The sequence below is a fragment of the Gambusia affinis genome, linkage group LG09 (assembly GCF_019740435.1).
Source record: "Gambusia affinis linkage group LG09, SWU_Gaff_1.0, whole genome shotgun sequence".
NCBI classification, from domain to species: domain Eukaryota; kingdom Metazoa; phylum Chordata; class Actinopteri; order Cyprinodontiformes; family Poeciliidae; genus Gambusia; species Gambusia affinis.
The window spans coordinates 26519403-26544750 of NC_057876.1; the positions used below are offsets into that span (position 1 = coordinate 26519403).

The 25348-nt window shown below is 37.4% G+C and overlaps 1 protein-coding gene across 1 annotated transcript; it reads left to right on the top strand.

Annotated features, from left to right (window-relative positions):
- Window positions 1-409: 409 nt before the first annotated feature.
- npm1b (nucleophosmin 1b) lies at window positions 410-20338 on the top strand. The gene is made up of 11 exons (XM_044126481.1): window positions 410-493; window positions 780-862; window positions 1941-2060; window positions 2229-2322; window positions 2619-2710; window positions 2930-3000; window positions 3104-3167; window positions 8474-8572; window positions 15660-15749; window positions 15839-15913; window positions 18531-20338. The coding sequence occupies exons 1-11, from the start codon at window positions 445-447 to the stop codon at window positions 18582-18584; spliced, it is 891 nt and encodes a 296-aa protein (XP_043982416.1). The 5' UTR covers window positions 410-444; the 3' UTR covers window positions 18585-20338.
- The last annotated feature ends 5010 nt before the right edge of the window (window positions 20339-25348 follow it).

Below are 25348 nucleotides of genomic sequence, written 5' to 3' on the forward strand. Positions count from 1 at the left end.
TAAAACATGATGTGGCAGAACCAAGCTGCAAATCTATCTATCTATCTATCTATCTATCTATCTATCTATCTATCTATCTATCTATCTATCTATCTATCTATCTATCTATCTATCTATCTATCTATCTATCTATCTATCTATCTATCTATCTATCTATCTATCTATCTATCTATCTATCTATCTATCTATCTATCTATCTATCTATCTATCTATCTATCTATCTATCTATCTATCTATCTATCTATCTATCTATCTATCTATGACTCTGCCGTTCTAGTAGAACGGCAGCGCCATCTACTGTTTACCTTGTACACCACCTTTGTCCCGCCTTTCCTCCAGTCCGATTGGCTCCGTTTTTTCACTACGCAGCTGACGCCTTGCCTTTCTATTGGCTTGCTAAGGTGTACGTTATACTGGTTCTCATCCTCTCCGCCCACTACAAAGATGGAGGACGACATGTCAGATTTCAGCAGACCTCAAATGTATTTGTTTGGTGAGCTTGTTCCTTCTGATAAATATAAATTTGATAGGATGCATAGTCAAGATTAGTATAACATTATCACTTATATATGAGGCTTAAACGCTCATTCAAGCGTAAAGTTACCGTAATAAGTTGCTATTCTGTTGCCCCTACTCCCGCCAATCAGCTCTTTGTTAGCTAGCTCAGCAGGGCTTGTAGAATAGAAACACCCCCATAGCTGATGCAGCAGTTTGTATTGTGCATGTGTAATAAATGCAACTGTAAAATTAATGACAATAATATGTATTTTCCTCCCTAGGTTGCACTCTGAGGTCGGATAAACGGGAGTTTAAAGTTGACCTAGATGACGAAGATACAGAACAACAGCTGTCACTCAAAGCAGTAAGACATTTTGTTATTGTTTTATAATCCCTGACATGCGTTTTCATTTGGGATAGTCTCATAAAGAATAGATTTGCTTATATTTATTGTGAATAAATATATTGATGTATTTATATTAACAAGTACTGAAAGAATTTATCACAGAACTTTCATGTTATGGATTAATTTAAAACACATGTTTGATTCATAAAAATAAACGTTGAGTAATACTAAGATTATACATGTAGATTACAAATTAGACATCAACAGCGTTTAAAAGCTGAAATTCAGGGGACAGATGGTTTCCCTTAAATTGGAGCCTATGGAAAATTATGGGCAAAAAATAAAAAAAATAAAACAATGCCTCATAAATATAAAGATTTATTTCAAACACTCAACAGATCTCTGAGAAAGGATCTTTGTTTTCAGCTATAAAATATGCCCCATCTTTTATGGAATCTGAATGTATCAAATGATTTGATTTTTTAGAAATATAAATGTAGAGATATTAACAGAATATTTGGCTTATAAATATTTTTTTGTGTGCAGACCTTCAAGTTAATCAAACATGGTTTTGTTGGACCAAACGTTAAGCATTAATTCTAGCTTATGTTGCTAACATGAATTTATAGAGTTGATACTAACTATGCTTTTTGTTATGTTTGGTTCACAAAAAAAATATAGCTTCTCAAAGCTGTGACCCAAAATAGCAAATAAAGAGCATTTTTGATGGGACCGACTGATTGGTCTCATTTTCAAGAGGGACCTGGAAAAATGTTTCTTTAATCATGTGCTTAACAACAAGTCCATTAAACCTAAAGTGATTTCTGTCTTTAGGATTTTTTATCGACATTCTGCAATTTTGTATTGAAAAGAAACAACAATAAAAAGTAAAAACTGTTAATTACTGGGTAAATAAGCCAAGGTACAAAGTTAGGAGGAAAACAAATATTTAATGACTCATAAAAACATCACTTACTTAGAAAACCTTTAGACCACTTTAGAAGTGGTAGCATCAACCCTAACAGAAGACTACATTTTTGGACCTTTACCTTCAAAGGAGATAATAAATCCACTGACCACTTTGCTGTTGTTCCAGGTGTGTCTGGGAGCTGAGGCGGAGGACAAATTCCACATGGTGGAAGTCGAAGGGCTCACATATGATGCAAAAACCTCCAAAGTACCGATAGCTGTCCTGAAACCGTCTGTCCTGCCGTCTGTGAGTACTCAACAATTTTGACTGTAGAAATAGTCAAAGAGCTTAAATATAATTGTTTTATTCTGTTTGGGTTGAATTTTTTTTTAATCAAAATAACATAGAAGAGAGTAATATTAAGTCAGTGTTGGAACATGTGAATACTGCTAATGGTGACTTTTGTTTGTCCAGATGAATTTAGGAGGGTTTGAGATCACTCCCCCTGTTACCTTTCGTCTTGTTTCTGGTTCTGGTCCAGTTCACATTAGTGGACAACATTTTGTCAGTAAGTATTATCACGCAAACTCTGATAACGTCCCAGAGAATTCTTTATAGTAGGACTAGAATTTATATTCTATAGCATGGTAAATCAGTTTCAAGTCCACATAATATATCAGCCATCACGTTAGTGACAGAAATCACTCTTTGTCAAAAGAAAAATCCTTATTCTAAACTGGGACTAGAGAAATATGTAGCCTTTTCTGAATTTTGGGACTTATGTTAGTCATGAAAACGAGAATGTGCAAGTAAAGTTTTGTTACTGTGTTGCACCAACCCGAATGTAGAGTATTTGTTTCATAGGTGTAAAAGACTCAGAGGATGAAGAGGAGGAGAACAACACATCTCCGGTGAAACGGCCTGCAAACCTATCCTTACTGAAGAAGCCTCCGCAGGTGATCATGTTTTTTTTTTTCCTGTTAATCCACCACAAATCTTCTCAGCTCTTCAGGGGATGTCACCCGATGCTCTTCAAAAGTATTTCTATAAAGCTTCTAAATGTGAAACTGTCAGTTGTCACAAGATGAGAAATGTGATCAGATCAATTCAAAGTAGATTTATTATTAGCAGCAAATATTAAAAACAGAAGCTAAACAATATTTCGTTTGTTGCAGAAAAAACCTAAAATGGATTCTAATGACGAGGATGATGACGATGAAGAGGACAGTGATGAAGATGAAGACGAGTAGGATTTTTCTTTGGTCTAATTTTACATATTTGTTATTAAATTTTTTTCTGCTTACCAGATTAAGTTTTCAAGTAATTTTCAATGCTTTGTATTTTCCTAGTGATGATGAGAGTGATGAAGAGGATGTGAAGCCTCAAAAGAATGTGGCAAAAGCACTCCAAAAAGTAAGTCTGGCCCATTTTCTGTTTATTCATTTTTAAATTAAAAATTCAACATGAAATATAGCAGAGTATGAAATAAATAAAGGCACAATGTGGTTGTGAAATGTAAGGTAATTTTATTTGTGTAGCACATTTTCAGCAACAAGGCAATTCAAAGTGCTTTTAATGTGAAAATCTTTAGCCATAAAAAGAAACAAAAAGTTAAATTAATTTATTAGTAGGTTGTTTGCGTGTTTAATTTGGGATCATTGTCCTCTTGGAAAAACTTTTATTTTGTTCTCTGTTCATTTAAAATGAATTTGTAGAATTTGCAGTTGCTTATCTTTTTTTATTTGATCTATTTGCACGGGAGATCGACAGGCGGATTGGCGCAGCGTCTGCCGTCAAGCGGGCGCTGTACCGGTCCGTCGTGGTGAAGAGAGAGCTGAGCCAGAAAGCGAAGCTCTAACTTACCGGTCGATCTACGTACCCACCCTCATCTATGGTCATGAGCTTTGGGTCATGACCGAAAGAACGAGATCACGGATATAAGCGGCCGAAATGGGTTTTCTCCGTAGGGTGGCTGGGCTCTCCCTTAGAGAGAGAAGCTCAGTCATCCAGGAGGGACTCAGAGTAGAGCCGCTGCTCCTTCATGTTGAGAGGGGCCAGTTGAGGTGGCTCGGGCATCTGGTCAGGATGGTGAGGTGTTCTGGGCAAGTCCCACCGGAAGGAGGCCCCGGGGAAGACCCAGGACACGCTGGAGGGACTATGTCTCTCGGCTGGCCTGGGAACGCCTTGGGATTCCTCCAGAGGAGCTGGAAGAAGTGGCTGGGGAGAGGGAAGTCTGGGCCTCCCTTCTGAAGTTGCTACCGACCCCGGATAAGCAGAAGAAGGTGGATGGGTGGATTTGCACAATTTACCAGTACCGCTAACATCTAAAGAGTCCCACAGAATGATGCTACCGACCCTCTGCTTTGCAGTTGGTACAGTATTCTTAGGATAGAAAGCCTTGTCACTTTGTTTTGAAACAGGATTGTTATCGGCTTGTTAGATTTAAAGAAATCAAGTATTTGTCAGACATTTTAATGTCATTTATGCTCATTGATGTTGGATAAAAAAATGACAGTTGAATAAGAATGTTACCACAAAACTCAACTGAAATACTTACAAAATTAAGTTTCTATTCCAAGTACATGAAATAAGTCAGTCTTCTGAATACAGATTTCAGATAACAAATATTTTTTCTCAAGCCTTTAAAATGCTCTCAACTCTCAGCTCAACAGAGGCTTTATTTCTGTCTAATATCGTTGTAGACACCATATTAGCTCCATTACCTGGAAAAACCTTTGTAATCTTTGTAACCTTTGTAATTTAATCATGTCAAACAAACAATATTCATTTATGTTTTGCTCTCTATATACTTGCTTTGATCTTATTTTGAGTTGTAACTCATGTGTTAGTCTGCAAGTGATGCTTTTTAAATCATCACCTAAAGAGAAGCACAGATTCTGCTGCTCCATAGAAACAATACTTTAGGACACCCGCAATATTGTGAATGCCAAGTTTATCTTGGATGCCAATTCAAGTGTGCTTGCGATCAGCGTCGTCCAAATAGAACAAGCACCATGGATGAAATTCAGCAAATTTTCATTAGACATTTTTAAATACAATTATTATTAGTGAACCATATCTGCAAATCAAAATAAGATACAACAACCAAATCCCATTTAATCGTTGGCTTGTCTCTTACATAATTTTCCTTAAAGAACAAGTCAAACATCTTAATTCACATTTAGACCTGTAAACTAGATGGATAAATTTGATAATGTCCTTCTTTTATTGTTTCATTTATTTACTAACTAATTTAAAACAAGAGAGCCTCACAACTTGACCTTAAACCAAGAATCCCTTATGGAGCTTTTGGCAATTGTTTGCATCTGCCATTCACAATATGGTGGCAATGCTACCATACAATCTGGACACTCATGCAGCATATATTCTTCTGTGACTGTATTTTTATAGCAGCATTTTCTAATACCTCTGTTGTCCACTAGGTGTCAGAATAGCCAACTGCTTATCGAGGTTACTTTATTGAAGGATGAGTTTTTTTCTGAACCTGCTGTCACTCCCCTCCCTTTTCTTCCACATCATTCAAACTTCTAGAAACTATACGCAGCAGCATTTCATTTCAGCAAGTTCCACCCACTCCTGCACCCACTGACCGTCCAGCTCTTTGCATGAGACAAAACGTGGAACTTTTTCATCCTGTGCACTCACATACCCACCTGTTTTCAGAGAGTAAAATACAGGGTTTGTGTGGTGTAATGATCGGATTTCTCCTCTGTAATCTGCACGGATTCTCACCAACAACACTGTGCTGCACACACAAAGACATAGACGTACACACACACACACACACACGGTTTTTCTTAAAGGTCCAAACTGCACATTTAAAAGTGTGTTTATGCACAGACGCATGAATGCACTTCAAGAATACACTTGTAGTTTGCGTAAGCTGAAAAGCACAAACTGTTTGCTTTTACACACACACTGCTCAGTTATGGGAAACATCCTTGACCTTTTTTCTGAGCACTGCATATCTTTGTCCCTCTGTCATCCCACTGTTAATATGATTGCTCCTTTTTATCGTTTCTCATGCCATTTCAGCTTTGCACCTGGCTTTTGCCTTTGAACGCTTGTTTTGCGTGTTACCACAATCGGTTACAAGTGTGTGTGTGGGGGTGTGCGTGTGTGTATCTGCCTCATTTTTTTACGTCGGTGTCTGTTTGTAATTTTTTTTTCAAAGCACGCTATCCAAGTGCAAACTGTGCCAGGCAAAAGATCAAAGCAGGGCAGATGCACATACCTGCGACATGAGCGCCGATCCTTCCCTCCGGGTCAGATGACAGCTGAGCATTTCTGTCACCTGTTGATTTATTCTGTTGTCTTCTCATCCAAGTCCTCATGCATCCCTCCACTTGCCCCCTCTCTTCCCAGCATGACTCTAATCCTTAGCTCTATAGCTCCGCCATGCCTTTCTTTATTAATGAGTACAAAGTACAAAGCCCCAAAAAGCATGACTGGGAGCAATTATTCTTTTGACTCGAAATTCAGCTGTTTGAGAATGAATGTTTTCTTTTTGTTGTCAAACTTCAGTACTGTACAAGACATCCAAAATTGAGTTTCAGAAATTATACCAAGAAACATTGTTCAAAACAAATTGCATCCTGCTCGGGTGACTTTAATCCAAACAATCTTTGATCAAATGTTTTGGTTTAGTGTGAATTGATGAAATGAGGTTTGGTTCACGTTGCTTATTATCAGAGGAAGGTACAAAAGCTCTTTGTGTGGTGACTCTGATGATTTTAGCTCAGTCATAGAGTCAACTTAAGTTACTTAAGTAGACACTTAGCTGACTTCAGGATTAGTTTTATCCTCATGGATTTGGCATTTTGGGTGTTTATTCCATCCTTGGAAATAACATGGGGTGCTGTTTTGGATTTAACAAAAAATAAACATAAGAGGTAAATTCACATTGGAACTTCAGATAGTTATTACCTTATTTTCTGTAATATAAGTCACAATTTTTTGAACTATGTGACTTACACTCCAGAGCAACTTATAGTCTTATATGGTACATGTTCATCAAGTAGCCTGATATTTATATTGAGGGCAAATAATCAATTTACAGAAAATTCAAAGTTTCTAAAGATGACCTTTTTTACAAGGGAAACGATTTTATGGTTTTTAAGCTCATTTGAAATTATTTATTAGAGTGAACACTTTGTTGGGAGCTTTTTGCTGTCATTTTAACTACAACTCCCTTTTGTTATGTCTCTAGCAACTTTACACCCATACACACAGATCCCTCCTTCTCTCTCCTATTATTCTTCTCAAAATAGCTTAAGCTTCATCAGACAGCATAAAGACCGTCTGTGAACCTTAGTTTTCAAGTATTCCCTTAGATTAGTTACTAAATTTAGGTCTGGACTTTCACTGGGCCATTCTAACACATATGTAAAAATGCTTTGATCTACACCACTCCATGGCACTGGCTGACTGTTTAGGGTCCTTGTTTTTCTGGTTGGTGAACCTCTGCCTCAGTCTCAAGGCTTATGCTTCTATAGGTGCAGTTGTGGTTCTTTGCCACTTTTAGTATTTTAATGTGTGAACCAGAAAATTTAAATTTGGTTTGATTTGACTACAGAACTTTCTTCCACATGTTTACTGTTTCTTCTATGTGGTTTCTTGAGTTTGAATTTCCTGTTGCTACTTTTTCATAAGGAAAGGTTTGTGGAGTACTCAATTAATTATTAATTGTTTAAATGTTGCTGCAGCACCCCCAGAAAATACGTGGGCCTCTTCCCTGCTTCCTTGATAGAGGATTTTTTTTCCTCCACTTGCAAATTATGTGCTACTCTGTCTTGTTCACATTAAATACCAATAAAATTTGTTGAGATTTCTGGTTGTAATTTGACAAAATATCTAACAATTCAAGGGGTATGAATACCTTTGCAAGGCGCTGTTTGCAGCCTCAAGTCGGCCCTTCCCTAGAGACCATTGTCTTTTAGTGGCTCTTTGTGCTGCTTGGTGTGTGCAGATAATCTATCAGCTACTGCACAAGATTCAACTACACATTTACAGTAACTATTTGTATATGGATGTAAAAACATAATACAAACAAGTTGTACCTTCTGCTACTCCGAGCGTGAGGTGTTGCCTTTAAATTATTTATGTAATTGCCTTGTAGCAGTTCAGTCACTGCAGGGAATTACACTCCTAGCCTGCTCTGAGGTGAATACATGTAATTGCCAGACAGCGGTCGGTGCTTAGGAAATGTAGGTACTTGCCTCAGCTATTACAAGGTAATTACACAGCAGTGTAAACCTGACTGGAAGGGCTGTATAGCAGAGAACAATGACGGGTTATTGGGTTACTAAGTAGCTGATCACAGAGAAAATGCCAAGCATGTTTAGCGTTTTCTGTTCTGTTTTAATCTGCTTCTGCAGGTTTTCTGTACTTACTAACAGAGCTGTCTGAAAGTTTAGTTTGTGGAATGTTTAAATCTGTTGAGCTGGCATTACTATGATCTTTCAAGTAAGGAATGACAAAACATGCTGGGGTTACAGTCTGATTAAAGGACAAGGCTGAGAAGATTTTTAAATGCATCAAACCTTTATTTTTTTAAAAACGTTATTTTAAAAAGATTCTTTACAATCAATACAGGGGGATTCATATTCGTGTTTTATATATATATATATACATGTACTCAGTGGTTCACGCTCCAAGATGTCCTCAAGATGTGTTACTTGGGCTGTTTGTTTTTCTAGAGCCCAGAGTTGATGCCTAAAAAGCCCAACAAGACGCCTGTGAAACAAAATGGACCTGCAGAAAAATCTTCTGGACCAGCAGCGAAACCCCAGATTAAGGTATCAATCGTCCCTTTGTTTAGTTTTGAATGTTAGGTTATTACAGTAATTTTTTTTCCAAATTTTTGTTACATGTAATCAAAATAGTGTTTGATGTTAGAGACACAGAATTATTAGCTCTGCTAGGAAGAAGAACAAATAAGGTTAGACTGGTTTGGGATTTGCAAATTTCTGTAATTGAGACAGTAACATCTGTCAAACTCTGCTGTGGAAATTTTGGAATATTATTCTAATTTGATCTAAATTTGGGTTATGAAAAAATTACAACAGAATTTAACCTTTACTCAAAACAAAGAAAAAATATAATTACACAACAGACATTTAAAACTGTCTATAACATTGCAACTTATAGCCTATCATAATTAGGAAGGGTAGCATTACCGAGCAATCTCTCTATTTCCTGCAGAGTTGGTATAACCAGACTGTAGCTGCGAGATTTTCTAAAGACTACCAACATTTCCTAATCCTGCAGATAATAAAAAAGGGATAGAGCTGTGCTTTTCAGGTAATACTTTCATCCTTCACTGCGCCTGCTACCTGTTTAGCTTAAGTAGCAGCCTGAATGAGCAGCTGACATTACTCCATAAAAAGAAGATTTCTCTTCCATTTGTTTTTTTGCAGGCTTTAATCGAAACACTTAAAAATAAGCTGCCTTGTCTCAGTGCCAACTTCCACGCTAAAGTGTTTTGTGATTAGGGAATCCCGTTAGTACTTATGTATGGTGCGTTAGCTGATCAAAGATATTTAGTTTTTAGTTTCTTGTCCATTCCTATATCCAGCTGATTTTTTGGTTCATCTTTACAAAACAATACACAGCTATGATGGTACTCTAATGCGCTGTTATACTAATTGTTGAATAAATGAATGAGCCTCAACTAAAATGTCAGAACAGAAATTCTCTCTTGTGTATCATGTTGCTCCTTTTCCTAGGTTTGAAGTTGACGGTGTTGTACCTTTGCAGCTTTCATTTTGTTCACTTTAAATGCACTTTAGAACCACAAAATCATTTGTGGTAAAAAAACAAAACAAACAAACAAAAAACTTCTTGTTTTATTTTTTTACGTTTGCTTCATTTGGTTGAAAATTACTCACATTCACAATTTAAAAAATGCAAAGGGAGAGAAAAAAAAAACTTGGCAAAGCATTCCATTCGAAAGCAGAGGAATGTAATAAATGCGCTTTGCAATTAGTTCAACCTGATAGTTAATTTCTTGGATAGAATGCCTCCTCCTAAAACAAACAGCTTGAACTCTGTCTCTGTTTGAGCAAACACACATGACCTCTACACAAGTTTCCCGGGGCAGGATTTAAACCTGCGACCTCTTGGCTTGACCCCGCTGTGTTGAGTTGCAGCCACCTTTGATGCTCTTCACCCCTCAGCAGATCATGTGCACAGCAGAGAAAACAAATTAGGAAGCTTTTCCTGCTTGTTTAAACATTTCACAAATCATGTTACTGTGGAGGAAAAAAAGGTCTTGGACAGAAAGTGTTTAGATAAGGCTTTATGTGTTGGCATGGTGATGCCAGCACATAACACATCATAACACATAGCTGTGTCTGTGATGAAATATGCAGCATCCTTAACTCATATGCACATTTGTAGCACATGAGAAGGCTGTGATGTGTTTATGGCAGAAGGTTTTGTGCCATGATAAATGCTTAGCCACACTGTTGCTAAGCTCCTGAGTGCAGCATGAGGGTGAGTCCAGCCAAGTCTGCACACCTTGATCTTCGCCTTGCTCATGGTGTTTAGCCGATTTGTGACCCAGCTTGCTCAAACTTTCCCAGCGCTTACTTTTTCTGGCCCTTTGTGCTTTTAGAGCTCCTATCCCCTCTCGACTATTTCACAAGTGTTCTTGCTCCACAACCTCTTCACACCCCTCACTTCCTGGACACACCTTCTCCCAATTGCTCTCATTACCAGCGTTTGATGTCTGGTGCAGCTTGCGCTTCCAGATGCCCCTGAGGAGTGAGGAAGCGGGCGTGGGTGTCTGTTTCCCCCCCTAAACGCAGGTGACTGGTCATTAGATTGGCTTGTCAGATCTGCTGCCAGCATCGCAGTTCTCACCTCTCGCAGCTCAGCACATACCGACTCGGCATGAGAACCAGCTAACTTGAGTTGGGCTGATTTGAGGCACGCTAATCTCCCAGCTGGTGTTTTGTGGGTTTGGAGAAGTTGATGCCTTGGAGCACACGTCACACTCATAAAACTGTTAATCACTTCACTTAGCCGTATCCCAGAAGGGAGTGAGTCATTGTTTCAGCGAATGATTGACATGCACTTGTAGCAGGTGCATTATTTATTTCTTTCAGGATGTGTTTCTCCTAGGTTTCAATGGCAAACCCAGAAACTTACTAACAGTGCCTTGCAAGCATATGCACGCCCCTTGAAATCTTTAATGTTATTTATTGGCATTTTGTGTGACACAGCAGTTCTTACGTGTGAAGTTGTTCAACAAATAAAACAAATGAAAGCCCCCTTCATTTACTCTGATACCTCTAAATAAATGAGTATTTATTTCAGAAGTCACCTGGTTAGTAAATAGAGAACACATGTATTCCTGTGAATTCAGTCCTGCTTAGACAATACTAAGCCTGAGTTTGCATCCATACCAGCTGTCATACCTAGAAAAAAATTTTGCTTCTCATTCTTTGCAAAATAGCGTCAGCTCAGTCAGGTTGGATGGAGAGCATCTGCAAAAGTTTCATTTGAAGCCTTGCTATAGATGCTCGGTTGGATTTCACCATGTAAACTTAAGTATCCCTCTAAATGTGATTCATAGAAAGTTTTGTGTCCTAAATTTTTCCTCAAACATGAGTCTCCAAGGACTACACTTAAAAAAAGACAATTATCATACCTGGACAAACTTGATGAGCAAATGTTGTCACAATCATGTGCTTGCACTGGATTGAAGATGAGTGATTGCATCAACTGATGGCATGCTTGTGATTAAGTTCCATGTTTTGTGCCATCTGTAATCAGTGTCTGGCCCAGATGAAAAAGCTTGCCGGCTGAGTGTTTATCAGCTGTTTCACGTCCACAGCTGTCCTTTGGAAGTAGAGAGCTGCCCGTAAATAATAAATATGTGGTGCATTTGTTTGGCCTGGAGCCAGCAACATATGTGTGCGTGCTTTTTTTAGTGACGTTTTTAGTGAAGTGTGGTGTGTTTGTGTCAAAGGTTTGCTCATTTTACACCTTTGATCTCTGTTGTAAAAAAAGGCAGATTTTTTTAAGGGACAGATTGTTGCATTTTTTTAACTAGAGGGAGACTGCTTTTTTTAATTATTGCACCTGTGTTTTATTTTAAGTCCCAGCCCTAAGATTTTGCCTCAAGAACTATGTTTTTTTTTTTTGTTTTTTTTTTTTAAACAATTAGAATAAAATGAAAGGACATGCCCTGTCAATTAGGCATCAGGTGTTTGTTATTAAGACATGAAAAGCACCATGTCTCCTCCAGATCTTTCTAGAAACACAAATATGTTGTTTACTTGATTCTTTGAAGTGGCATTGTATTAGGAGGTTAGAATGCCACTTTTATTAGGTTATGACTAATAAGAGTGATAATGTCCCATTGAAACCAGAAGTTTACATACACCAAATAAAAACACATCCACCTCTTTCTCACGGTCTGAAGTTAAATCAGACCGTACTACTTTTGTTTTAAGTCAGTTGGAATTAGCTAAATTATTTCTATTTGCTAAATCCACATTCAAATATTAATGTCTTCAAAATCTGAAGTTTACATACAGAATGATTATTGTTTCTAAACAATAAGAGAAAGCCCAGATGATGATGTCATGGCTTTGGCAACTTCTGATTGGTAACTATCACATGTGAATTGTTGGAGGAACGTCTGTGAATGTATTTTATGGCAACACCGCAAACACACTGCTTTTATGTTTGACATGATTACAAACACAAAAAAATGCCAAGATATTATAAATAGGAATTCATTACTTCACAAGAAACATTAAAAAGTCAGATTGCAGTTTGCAAAAGCACACTGGGACAAAAATTTTTATTTTTGGAACTGTTTTGGCCATAATGACCATCATTACGTTTGGAAAACTAATTAGGATTCTTGTAGCATTCTAACTGTAAAGTGTAGGTCAGCATTATGATGTGGGATTGTTTTACTGCAGGTGCACTTTAAAAAAAATAGATGGTATTATCATGAGGAAAGAACATTATGTGGAAATACTGAAGCAACATTTAAAGACATAAGCCATGAAGGTACAGATTGGTCTTCAAAACGCATAATAACCTTTAACATATAGGACAAGTGGTTATAAATTGCATAAGGACAACAAAGTCAATGTTCTGGCATGGCGTTGACAAAGTCCTGATGTCAAGTCGATGAAGAACTAGTGAGTAGGAAGGTCTGCAAGGTCGTATGTGAGCAAGGCGACCGACAAACCTGACTGTCGGGAGGAATGAGTCAGAACTCCACAAACTACTGAGAAGCTTCTGGAAGGAAACACAAAATGTTTGACTCTAGTCAGACAGTTCAAAAGGCAATGCTACCAAATACTGACAAAATTTTAACTTCTGATCTTGTAGACATTATCAAAGAAACATATTCTTTCTCTCATTATTGTGTGATTTAGCAAATATAAATAATTTTGGTAATTCTAACTGTCCTGAAACATAAAGGTTTGGTCAGATTTAACTTCAGATGGTGTGAATAAAAACATGCATGTGTCTTTTAATCCAGTGTATTTATTCTGTTTTGGTTTCAACTATAGTTATTTGTTGGATAGAAACTGGAATTCTGCATGAAAACACTAAAAGAGCTGTTGTTTTAAACTGGAAACATTTTCATGAACAAAGAATCTGTGTCCCTGGAGTCTGAGCTGTTCTTCACTCACAAGCTGCCAAAATCACAATGTAGTAGGAATCAAGGGATTTATCTTCTAAGTTCACAACATGGATGTTTTGTTTTGTTTTTTTTTAGTTGGCAGAGCTGAATAAGGATCTGTTGCCTTTTTAACTCTTAGAATCAATGAAACCCTGCAATTTCGCTGGATTCCTCGCTGGTTTTGCATGCACAGGCAAGCACCGTGGCTTGTTTAGTGTACAGTCTCACCATATGGTGTGTGTGTCACAGTGAGACACTTCCTAATTGTGGACCTCTGGGCCTTTGGCTGTCCAGAACTTCACACACCCACAGGCCTTAAAGTGCTGTGCTTATGTCTGCTCTCATCCTCCCAAACACAGGGGAGTCATCAAGTTTGGAAGAAGCACTTTTAATGTCGCTGAAAAGATAAAGAATAGCTGCTGGGCTTTTAGTCAGTTGAACAGGAATAAGTGACTTGACATGAGACATAAATCCATACTTTAGTTTTATCTAAATTACATTTTTCCTTCAACAAAGTGAGCCTCCTGCTAGCAACCTAATACAAACTTAATTGTTACCTGATGTAAAATTATAAAAAAGAGCATGTAGTTAAGCCAGAATGTGTTGTCCTTTTTAATGCTTTTATCGTCTTCCAGCTGCAAACCCACGCCAAGCCTATAAAAACAGACCCAGACTAATCAGGTCGCAAGGAGGCTCTTGGACAAACTATCTTATTGGTCAGCAAAAGTGATTGTTGGAAACATGTCAGACACAGCAAAAAGCAATGTTGATATTGTTCTGATTAACTAAATGTTCAACGATTAGCTTAGACCCCTACATTATTCCATGTAGGGGTCTGTCAACACATCTAATTAAAATTAGTTAACAATGGTGAATTTTAAATGACTTTCTTGTAGCACTTATTAAGTGTTTTCAGAAATTTTTATATTTTCATTAATCAAATTTTTATTCAATGCCAGTGCGTTTTAGCTACTCCATGTGCTTTCTGTAAAATGTTCTAACAGCACTGGACCATAAATTGAACTTCATGTTTTTTTCTCTCTGGGTACTGCGGCTTCCTCCCACAGTCCAAAAACATGACTGTCAGGATAATTGGTTTCTCTAAATTCTCCTTAGTGAGTGTGTGTGTGTGTGTGTGTGTGGTTGATTGTCCTGTCTGTCTCTGTGTTACTCTGCAACAGACTGGCGACCTGTCCAGGGTGTATCTGAAACATTCGCTGGAGATAGGCACTAGCACCCCTCCTGACCCCACTAGGGATAAGGGTGTAAGAAAATGGATGGATGGACAGATGTTCTGTAGTGTCTGGAAAATGAGCCATTTCAAAAACCTTCTGATTGTTGTCACAGCACTGAGCCATTACCTAGCAACACAAACAGACCTCCAGCACATTTGGTCAGGTAGTTGTATTGCTGCTAAAAGAGACAAGTGTTTTGTTGTTGACTTGCCATCCAGAAACCACTGGATACATTACTGCTGGTTGTGCAGGAGGCTCTGCTTCTGCTTTTCAAAGATGTAATGAACATGTTTTGTACAGCTCGTAGACCTATCCTAACCTGTTCAAGGAAGCGCAATAGGTCACATTTAAATTTAGATGAAAAAATTTTGTATTCAGGACCATCGCAAATAACAATCAGCAAACTGATTGTATGATAATATGCTGTGCAGCCCTTACTTGGAAGTCTAGATAATGGTAAAACTCTGCACTCTGTATCAGATGCTCTTATTTAGCTTGAGCACAGACCAGGGGACTTCTGCTGCCTTCCAAACAGAGAAATTATTACATATGCATAAGCTGTATTTTCTTTAACTATGTGTAATTAACATAATATGCATGTTAAATATCGGATTTTTGTATTTAACCATATGACATAATGTGGCTTATGATGGCAGAAAACTGCCCAGGCACACTTTAGCCAGTTGCTGTCTCAATTTTGAAACATTTGGCATCAACTTCCTCTCCCTTTGTCTTGCCACCTTATTCACATTATACGTTAATATCACATCTTTATGTTCTCCCTTGTTAGTAAAGCTGAAACTAAGGAGTATTACACACATAACTTTATCTCAGTTTCAGTAAGATTGCAACTAAGTGCATCAAAGAAGAGGCTGTTTGTTGAAGTGTTTACATAACAACAACATTTGAATTTGAACAACTGATCCAGGAAAAACTTAGTCAGTTTGTTGTCTAACTGAAATGTTTCTTTCTTATTTATTTATTTATTTTCAGACTCCTGGAAAAGACAAATCACAGGCAGGGCTGTCTAAGACATTTACTCTGACTGACATCAAGAACAAGTTATCATCAGCAGCCAAGGAGGTAAGGCAGTCTTTCCATTTTTTTTCTTCTTTGGAAATTATCACTCTTTTTGACTTTTTAAGTGATGACTTAACTAAATTCTTCTTTAGGGAAAACCACTCCCGAAGACGGAGCAGAAGTTTGAGAATTTTGTGAGGACTTCCTACAAAGTCACTGACAAGAAAGTAAGTAAAAGATATAAGTAGATTTGAGCTCCCTTTTTGCCCAGAGTTTGAGACTTCTCTTATTTTAATTAGAATTAGTATTTTTGTTTCTGACATCAGACCAACAGTTAATATTCATTTTCTGAAGCATTACTGTTGATACAATTTTTCTCTCTGATTTTTAAAAAATATCTGTTTTGTGTCTATGAAATGAGCACATTAGACAAATCCTCTTTTTCTCTCAAACGCTTTTCACCATGTAAGATCCCCAGAAATGAGTTATCGCATTGTTCAACAACATTAAAGTCTCTCTAATTCAGTGAGTTCTTTTGGGCATGGCTTCATGTTTGTGTGAGCTCTGATGAGACTGAAGGGAGTACACCTGTCGAGAGAGAGCGGCTCTCAGTGATTTACTGCAGTTAGACTTCTGTAGCCCCAATGAAGGGACTGGTGGTATGTGTAAGGTATCATTCAAAGCCTTTGAACAGATCCAGAACTTTAATCTTTATTAAAGTGACCTTTCAGATGAACAAAACAATTCCCAGTAATCTCCCAACACACTCAGTGACAGACTGTAAAGCTACACTGCAACATCATTTAAGTTGCCACGTGAAGCCGTCTTCACCCCACAAACCGTTTATTATTCTGATGCATTATAACCAAAAATGTCAATTTATTGTTTTGTGGGTTTTGTGTGACAGACCAACAGGAGATTCATAGTGCAAACTATTCTGACAATTAGTCATTCTGCAGATTTTTCATTTAATCATTTAAGTTTATTTTATACATTAGAAACACATGAAAAATACAAATAAACAAATAATTCAAATTGGCATTTTATTGCCTAGAATGCGAAACAGTTGCATTGTTCTAATGAGCACTTGGTCATTTATAGCTAAGAAAAAATACTTACATCAACATGCTCAACATCAATACCGAGTAGTGCTGATCTGTTGATTATTTTTTTAGTTTAGCCAATTTTTTGATTATTTGCATTTTCCTTTTGGATTTCTAATATTGCATAAAAGAAGCTCAAGTGGTTAAAAGAAAAAAAAATGCAGAATGTTTCATTTTTAAAAAACAATTACTCAATTAATCATCAGAATAATCAATACAAATCTTGGTTACTGAAATAATCATTAGCTGCAGCAATAGTTTGGATATGTTCAGAGGAGAGAGTAAGATTATATAGGTACCATGACGCTGGGGTCGGAGCCACAGGACAGGAAGGTGAGAGCCAAATCAAGGAGACTCAAGGAAGAAAGAAGATAGAGTTATCTGGTGTGAGGGTAGAAGATGCAGAGGAAAGGACTAATATCAGATGGACAATTCTCTGTGGCACTTCTGAAGGGAAGAAGAACGACCCAGTCAAAGTCCGGAGCTAAATCCAATTCAGAATGTGTGGCAAGACTTTTTCTCCATCCATTCTGACTGAGCTTGAGTTCTTTTGCAGAATAGAAGGAGCAGAAATGTCACTACATGGAAAACCTGGTAGATGGGAATCCCAAAACATTTCCTGAGTGGTTGTTCTACCAAGATCAGACTGAAGCTTTTCACAAGGGACTGGAAATATTAGACTTGTTTAGGCTCATGCATTTTTGTGACTATTCAGAAAAAAAATCTCTGTTCAGTAGTATTTCTCCTTTCACAATAAAAACGTTTGACCACCTGAAGCTTATTGTCCAGAAATGAGATGTGTACGTTTGTGAGGACCTGGTGAAAGCTCCCGTTTTTATTTTTACAAGGTGCTGACAGACACATGGTGCTCAGTAGTAACATATCCCTTCAAACCACAATTACTCATTCTACATGCAACAGTCCAAACAAGTTGGTATGTTAAATCACAAAATTATTTCTGAAGCAGCAACAAAACTCCTCTTTACACCCAGGATGGAGCAGGTTGTTAGACATTTATCCAAACCTCTTAACCAAGTTAAGAATTTGATGTTTGATAAAAGAAAAATAAGATTTTGTTTTAGAGACTGCATTTATGTAAGGAATGCAGTGTTAAATCACATCATCTGGTTTGGTTAATATAGAGTTTTTCTTGTTTTCTTTCTTCATTTTCAATAAAAAGCACAATAAAAGTTCATTTGGATACGAATGTTGAGTCTCTGAAACTTTGCCCTGCCCCTCAGATCTTTAGCCCGGCTCTTTGGTTGTGTTGGGTGGGTCGGGGAACCTCTGTCTTAGATACCAGTCACTCCAAACAGACTGCGTAAACGCTCGTTTGTTCTGAGTTGCTTTGTTAGAATGGGAAAAGTGTAGTTCTGGGAGCAGGTGGACGCTCTTTGAGTGGCGGAGAGCTGGGTGGACGAGGCAGAAAATGGGGGTGGAGTTGGGTCTGGGAGATCTTGTTGTTCCCAGTGTGTGGAAACATCTGTGGAAGTGCTTTGGTTTCATCAGCCAAGTAGATCTGTCAGACCTGGAGCACCTAGTCATATACTCTGGTATGTAGTGCTGCCCCCACCCAACCCCTCGTCGTTCCCCTGCAGCCCCATCCAAGCACGGCGTTCCCACAGGCAGGACGCACAAAAATCATGTTGCAGTCAAAGTGGGTCATGTGCCTTGTGCTGTTTAGCACTTCATTTGAATGCTTTCTAATTTTTTTCTTTGCTTCCCACATCACCTTCCCCAGGTTGTCCAGGATCTCTGGAGTTTTCTGCAAACCCTGAAGACTGAGAAGAAATAATATGCTTTTATCAGGAAGAATTTCTAGGCTTTCCTAAAGGCACAGTCTGCAATGTTTCCTGCTTAACAGATAAAGACTACAGTCAGGAGGATTGCAGATATTTAGTTAAGGTTGCTGCAAAGATAAAAAATTATGTTCTTTTTTTTTTTTGGCTGCAAAGCACATATTATGTTTGCTAACACATTCATTTGTTGGTTGACATTTTGCTGAAATTTTTTGATAGGTAAGCTGATCCAGAGCACCTGTAGGGATGCAAACTGCAGTTGTCTGAGCATCTTGTCATGGGAAACATACGATTCTAACATTTAACAGGCAACAAATCCCACCTGCCCCGTGGATGAATAATGTAAAGCATAATCTAATTTCAAAGATGATGTTTATAGAACATAGACAACAACTACATCAGCTATGTTAATTTCATTCATTTCAGGACTCACTACGTCAAATACACAGTAAATGAATGCAGCATACAGTGTTAGAGCAATCAGCAGCTCCAGAACAGCTTCGTTTGGATCTCTGACACTTTGTCCTTCCTTAGTAAATGATACAAAAGGAAAAATTGCACATTGTGCCTTTTAAATGCTTCATTTGCAGCCAGAGCGACATCTCTGAGTCTTATTTTTGTGAATATGAGTAGTTTTCAACCATGCTAAAGACATTTTCTATCATTGCTCACTGACAGCTCATGTCTTTTGTTTTTTATCATTTTTATTATAAACGTGCTTTTTTGATTTTATCAAGGAATATACGTTTTTAGGTCCTACAAACATACTGTAGTAGTTTTATCTTTTAAATGTATCCGTTTAGCTAAAGCAAAGTCCACTGCTTCTTAAATGATCTCTCTACTAACCCAAAGGATTATCATTTGATCCATACTCAAAACAATCCAAAAATGTAATGTGGAAAATAAGTAATGCCAGAACTCATAAATTCTGTAGATCTGCAGTAATGTGTCCTGCTCATATCTAATAAACAGTTGAAAAGCTTGTTTCAAGATGTTTTCAACAGAAGTCAATTTGACATTTCTTTGTTTATCCTTCATAATTTTTTGTGCTTTAATATTTAATCCTGAATACATGTCTAATCAATATGTTTTTTAATCAAGTTTGATTATCATTTATTGCAAGAAAATATCCTACCCACGGCAGTAACCAGAAATTCAGCCAGTGTTTAATGGACATCAAAATCTGGTTTTGAGCTAAAAACATAAGCAAATTTTTGAGATAATTTTATGAGGATATATTGGGGCAGTATAAGTACAGAATATTCTCCTGTCAGATATACCAGCGTAATAATAATTCTGTGATCTTGTATAATTCAAATGTCTGTGTAGAGTTTTGGTTTCAGTTGAATATTTTGTAGTTAGTGATGTTTTTGTCTGGTTAATGTCATTTACAAGACTTTGATAACTTACCTAAAGCCAGGTTCAGATGTTTCCTTGCTCTTGCTCGTGTCATTGTTTTTAATTAAGCTCATTAAATCTTTTCTGTAAATAAATCTCTTACGTTTGTTTGTATATGTGGCAGCTGAACACTTTCGTTCTCCTATTTTCCCCAAAACTTTCCGAAAACATTCATAAATCTAGATACTGTTCTTTATTTCATGTTGCAGTTTAATTTGAAAGTGTTTAGTGGAAGCCCTTTTGTTTTTTTGGCTGTCCTTTTCACCTCTAATCTGTCACTTTTTGTTTGTCCTGATTATTTTTGAGTGATGCTGGAATATGTTCAAATAAACAAAGAGTTTTTTTTTCTCAATACTTGAGTGTTACTGTTATAAATTTGACCAAAAAATTAAATTTGCTGCATATTTTTTGTTTAAACAGAGCTATGTTTTATGTGTTTTGATTTTTCATAGCAAAGATATGAAATGATTGAAGAAAAACGTTTTGAAATATATATCTGTATTTGGTCGTTTCATCCTACCAGTACATATTTATTATTTTAAACATAACTCTCTTAGAAAATACATTTTGCAGTCAGTATTTTGAGCCACATTTCTAATGGCTCCTCACTTTAGTCCAAAACCCAGTAATATTCAATAAATTAGACTATGCATTCCGATGAGACTGATTTCTCAAAGCAGCTTTTGAAAATTGACAACCCTTAAGCAGATATTAAACTCAGGAAAAAAAGAATTGCAGCTGGAAATTTATTTAAAACCTTTTTTAGACTATTTAAATATTATCATTCCACCCTAAACATTAGGAAACTGGACACCTTCCTTTTGCAGAGCTAGGATAATTTATCTTCTACTTGCATGTTTAATTTATTGCTGAGTATGAGCATGTAATCAATATGTAGTTGTACTCATTCTTTTAGGGTGACTTACTCCATCTGTCCAGGGACATCCAGTGAAAAATAGCTGTCTGGCTATCTCTGGCATATTGACAGAAATGTTAATATGCACTGTCCCTGTAAGAAAAGAAAGGAAAAAATTGACATTTTAATTGAAAATAAAAATGCCCCCTGAGTTCTTTTAACTCCAACAAAAGGCTTTCTAAATGTCATTGAGAAGATGATGACAATCCCAAACTAGAGCCAAATTCTTTACGTCCTCTTATTTTTTTATGGTTTTGTTAATGTTATGTCATTAAAACCTGAAATTTTGTTATTTAAAACATTAAAGAAGAGAAATTATCTCTCTTTTCCTGCAAAACCTTCATTTTTTTTCACTTTCCATCTTTGTCACCAGTAGAAGGCACTAAAGTCCAGGTGTTAACCAGAACCTGTTATGAGTTAAATTTATATATTACCTGAACTCTGAGTCAACAATTACTTCACTCTCAGCTGAAAGCTTTTTTTTTCTGCCCCGTGGCCACAACGGAGCGAGCGGATGCATCCATGGCATGACGCACGACTTTATATTCCAGGCAGGACGACGGTGAGGCACGTGGAAATCCCCCTGCTGTGGCTGATTTGAATTCCAGTCCAGGGTTTGACTGAAGCAGCCTGGAGGTATTGGCACTCACCAGAACTTGAACGCACATACACATTATCAAAGAATAGTGGGAATGCTGGTTGTACCGATGTTCCTGCATGTAATAGACAGATATTTACCAGAAAGTACCGACCTGTGTTCAGACCTCCTTTATTTGCTTTAAAATGTGTTCTTTGACTAAATTTTCTTACAGTTCTTCTAGACCGGGTCTGTTTTGCTTGAACAGACACAGAGTCAAAGCAGGTGTGTTGTACATATGAGAATGCAGGTATCAGTGCCCAACTCAGCGGCCCAGCATAAGACCGGCCCATTAGGGAAATACTGGCCTTTACTTTAATCCGGTTGTAACATGATATGGGACGGGACAGCCAGGGCAGTCTGTTCTTACACCAAGACGAGTCCACCTGCAGAGCATGACAGAGTCCAGTGTATTCATGTGTTTGGAGGAGAACCAGTGTCATTAGTTTGGGATCTGAAGACCACGTCTGGCTCGTGTGTGTGATCATACAGAGCCAACAGTTTGTGTAAGATTTGATGTTCATTCAGTAATTGAAAGTATGGTCCACACAAACTGAATGACTTTGTTCACGTCTTCCGCTGCCATTGCTAAAACTACAGGCAGACTACAATTCTAAAACAGTGCAGAAATCAAAGTCAGTGTTCACAACTTCTTCTGTTTGCTGATCGGCTCAGTTGATATTCTACCAGAGAATCCAAGTCAACTGGAGAAAGCCCAAATGGAGAACTGAAGGAAGATTAGAATCGAGCGGAATTGCGCAGAAAGGCAATAGCTAGGTTAATATTCTTTCAGTGCCTCTCACTTTTTCATTCCAAACAGCCTTTAGCAACTAGTATCAATTAAACTACACATTTCCATTTGATTCAGTCACTCATTTTGCTGCCAAGCGAATTCTCCTCCCATCTTGGAGGCGTCAGCGAACGGTTCTTAAACCTGACTCTGTTTTCCATGAATCCCAGGTACTGATTATGCAACCTCATCCTACTCTGTTCTTTAAACCACCCTCAATTTTGTCAGTCTGACCACTGTCAGACTGACAACATCACTTTACTCATGAAGCTTGCTCTTTTACACCTCAAAAAACACAGATGATAGATGCGTTTTATTTTATTTTATTTTATTTGCATTCTCTTTTAAAGTTATCTCAGTTTTTTTTAGAGAACCAGGAGGTTTTCTTTTTAGAGTGAAAGGAAATATTTTTGCCCCAGCAGGGTTTACCTGTAGAACTTATAATTGAGGACAAGATTTTCCCACTCCATCTCTAGTGGAAAGAAATGTAAGGTCATGTCTCTGCAGGCATGTACATTTCCGCCCTCTTTTCTTCTCACGACCCAAAGCAATAGTTGAATTTAGAGACAGCTGTATACCTAGTGTAGGATAAAAAGAAAACTTACTCCACAGTTACAGATATTTATATGTTCCAAATGTACCCCATAAATCTTCTCTTGGGGTATGTTTCTGTAATATAACGAGTGATGAATGTTGCATTTAAGGTGAGATTAAAATGCATTTTCTAAATAATTAGATATAAAACATTTTCCAAGATTTCTGAAGAAACCCTCCCGTCATTTTTGCTCTTTGGCGGCCCCTTGTGGCAAAAAAGTATAATATTGTTTTGTGAGACAGGTCCTTGGAGAGAAGTCAGGTTCTTTGCTTTTATGTAATTTCAAAATTACAATTATCACAAAAAATAACTCATGTTTTTTGTGATTTACTTTAGTTAATTAACAGCGAGGCTTTCAGTGGAGTAAAAATGGAACATGTACATGTCCTGGACAGATCCTTTCTCATCAGTTTGCAGTTCAAACAGACTGTCAAATGCTTTATTTTACAGTATGCTGCAAAAGTGTTAATACCTCTTGAATTTCTCTATCATAAATTGTGTTTGGATTTTATGTTGCAGACCCTCACTAATTTTTTAAATAAAATTTATTCCAATTTGGGGAATTTGGGGAAAGTCTAAAAAAAAAGATCAAAATGAAATAAGAATGATCTTTTTCTGCAGGTCCAGCTAAGCATCCTTGTCAATTTTCCTTTGCAAAACAGCTACATCAGATTTTATGGAGAGGTTCTGTGAAAGTTGAACTCTTGCCACAGTTGCCTAATTTGATTTAAGTCTAGCTCCACTCTAGACTTAGCCTCTGTAGCCTCTAACATGTTTCATTCAGGATTGCCCTATTTTTAATTCCACCCCTCCCATAAACTCTGGTCAGCTTCCATTTCCCTGCTGAAGAAAAACATCCTCACTGTATGAAGCACCCACCACCGTGTTTCACTATGGATGTGGGGTTTCTGACACGCATATAGTAGTATTTTGTACTTCAATTTCTGTAAAAATAACATTTTAGTCTCACCTGACCAAACATCACATGTTACAGCTGTCCCCTATGCAGTTTTTGTTGCCAGTCTTTTAAAAAGCCCAGATTTGTGGAGTGTACTACTACTAGTTGTCCCATCAACATAATTTTTCTCCTGACCTTATACTGAGATTAAATTACCCACAAATAATTTACTAATTATGTAACTCATGAAGGCTATTAGCCACACTGGATTTTATTTTGGGGTATCAGATTAAAGGGGGTTGAATAAAACTGCATTATTTTGTCTTCACCTATCACATCAAAATCAATCGGATTTTATGGTTTAATGTGATAATGTGACAAAGATCAAAGGATTCTAATACTTTTAGACACATGTACATCCAAACAGGTGAACACCCACCCATACCTCCTGCTTTGATGCTTTTGACCTTTGCTGTGAATAAATAAGTCTGTCTGTGCTTGATGTGACAGTTTGACACATCACCTGGATACAGCCAAATAAATGAGAAGCAAGGGAAAAAAAATACCCAGCATCCACAGGGAGCTTTCAAACTGGAACAATGACTTTACCCCGAGGGGAAAAAGTGATCAGGCTGGTATGTTTATATTAGAGAGAAAGGAAGCCATCATTGTCATCGCCAGCAATTTTCTCTTTCAGAGCTCAATTTTGACAGTTGAGTGTATCTTAATGACAATCCCTTCTATGTGTTAGTCAATTGTCAAGACTGATGGTCTTGTATAAACATTTTTTTCTTGCACAAAAAAGAAGAAAGAAACCAGTCAGAGCTTTTTCTTTTTTTCCTGTCAGGATTTCTGAACTTTTTGACATTATCACTAAAAACTAAACCAAGCTATTTTTAACTTATTCTGTTTTGCCCAAAATGTCTGTTATCATTCAGGAGCACTGCACTTGCACTCACTTATTAAAAATGACATCTTAAAATTTTGAAACTGTGATCTGTAATTGGCATTCATAATTCTTGAGGGGACAGCAAGGTGGGGGATGTACAAGTAATGCTCTTCATTCACAAATTGGAAATACTGCAACAAAACAGACATCTGGGGAAGTATTTGTGTAAATTAGAGGAAGAGGTGGAGGAGTTCATCATCTATCTTCCCGTAAGCTAAGCCAGGCCCTGTAAAACACAGCCCAGTTGATACAGCAATAGGACATGCGGTTATTAATATAGAAGAGGGAGGTGCGCTCACCTCAACAAGCGCCGACATGCGAGTGCATTACCTCTACGGCTGCTATGGCAAGGATCTGAGCTGCATTCCTCTGCCCACAAACTAAGCTTTTTTTCTTTCTAATGCAGCGGAAAGGTGTCTGGGACTTACTTGACTCAGGTGTGGAGGAATTTGAGAGCTCTGGATTTGTAAAATGGAAGCCACCAACGACCTCTGTTACAAGCTATTTAAAAAAAATGTTAGTTTTCAGCAAATGATTTAGATTTCAAGTGTTAATTTTAATATTTTAAAAAATCTGG

Excerpts from the sequence above, each read along its gene's own strand:
- npm1b (XM_044126481.1), top strand. The coding sequence starts at position 445 with ATGGAGGACGACATGTCAGATTTCAGCAGACCTCAAATGTATTTGTTT. Across the intron at positions 494-779 it reads ACCTCAAATGTATTTGTTTG|GTTGCACTCTGAGGTCGGAT; the intron begins GTGAGCTTGTTC and ends TTTCCTCCCTAG. Across the intron at positions 2,061-2,228 it reads AACCGTCTGTCCTGCCGTCT|ATGAATTTAGGAGGGTTTGA; the intron begins GTGAGTACTCAA and ends TTGTTTGTCCAG.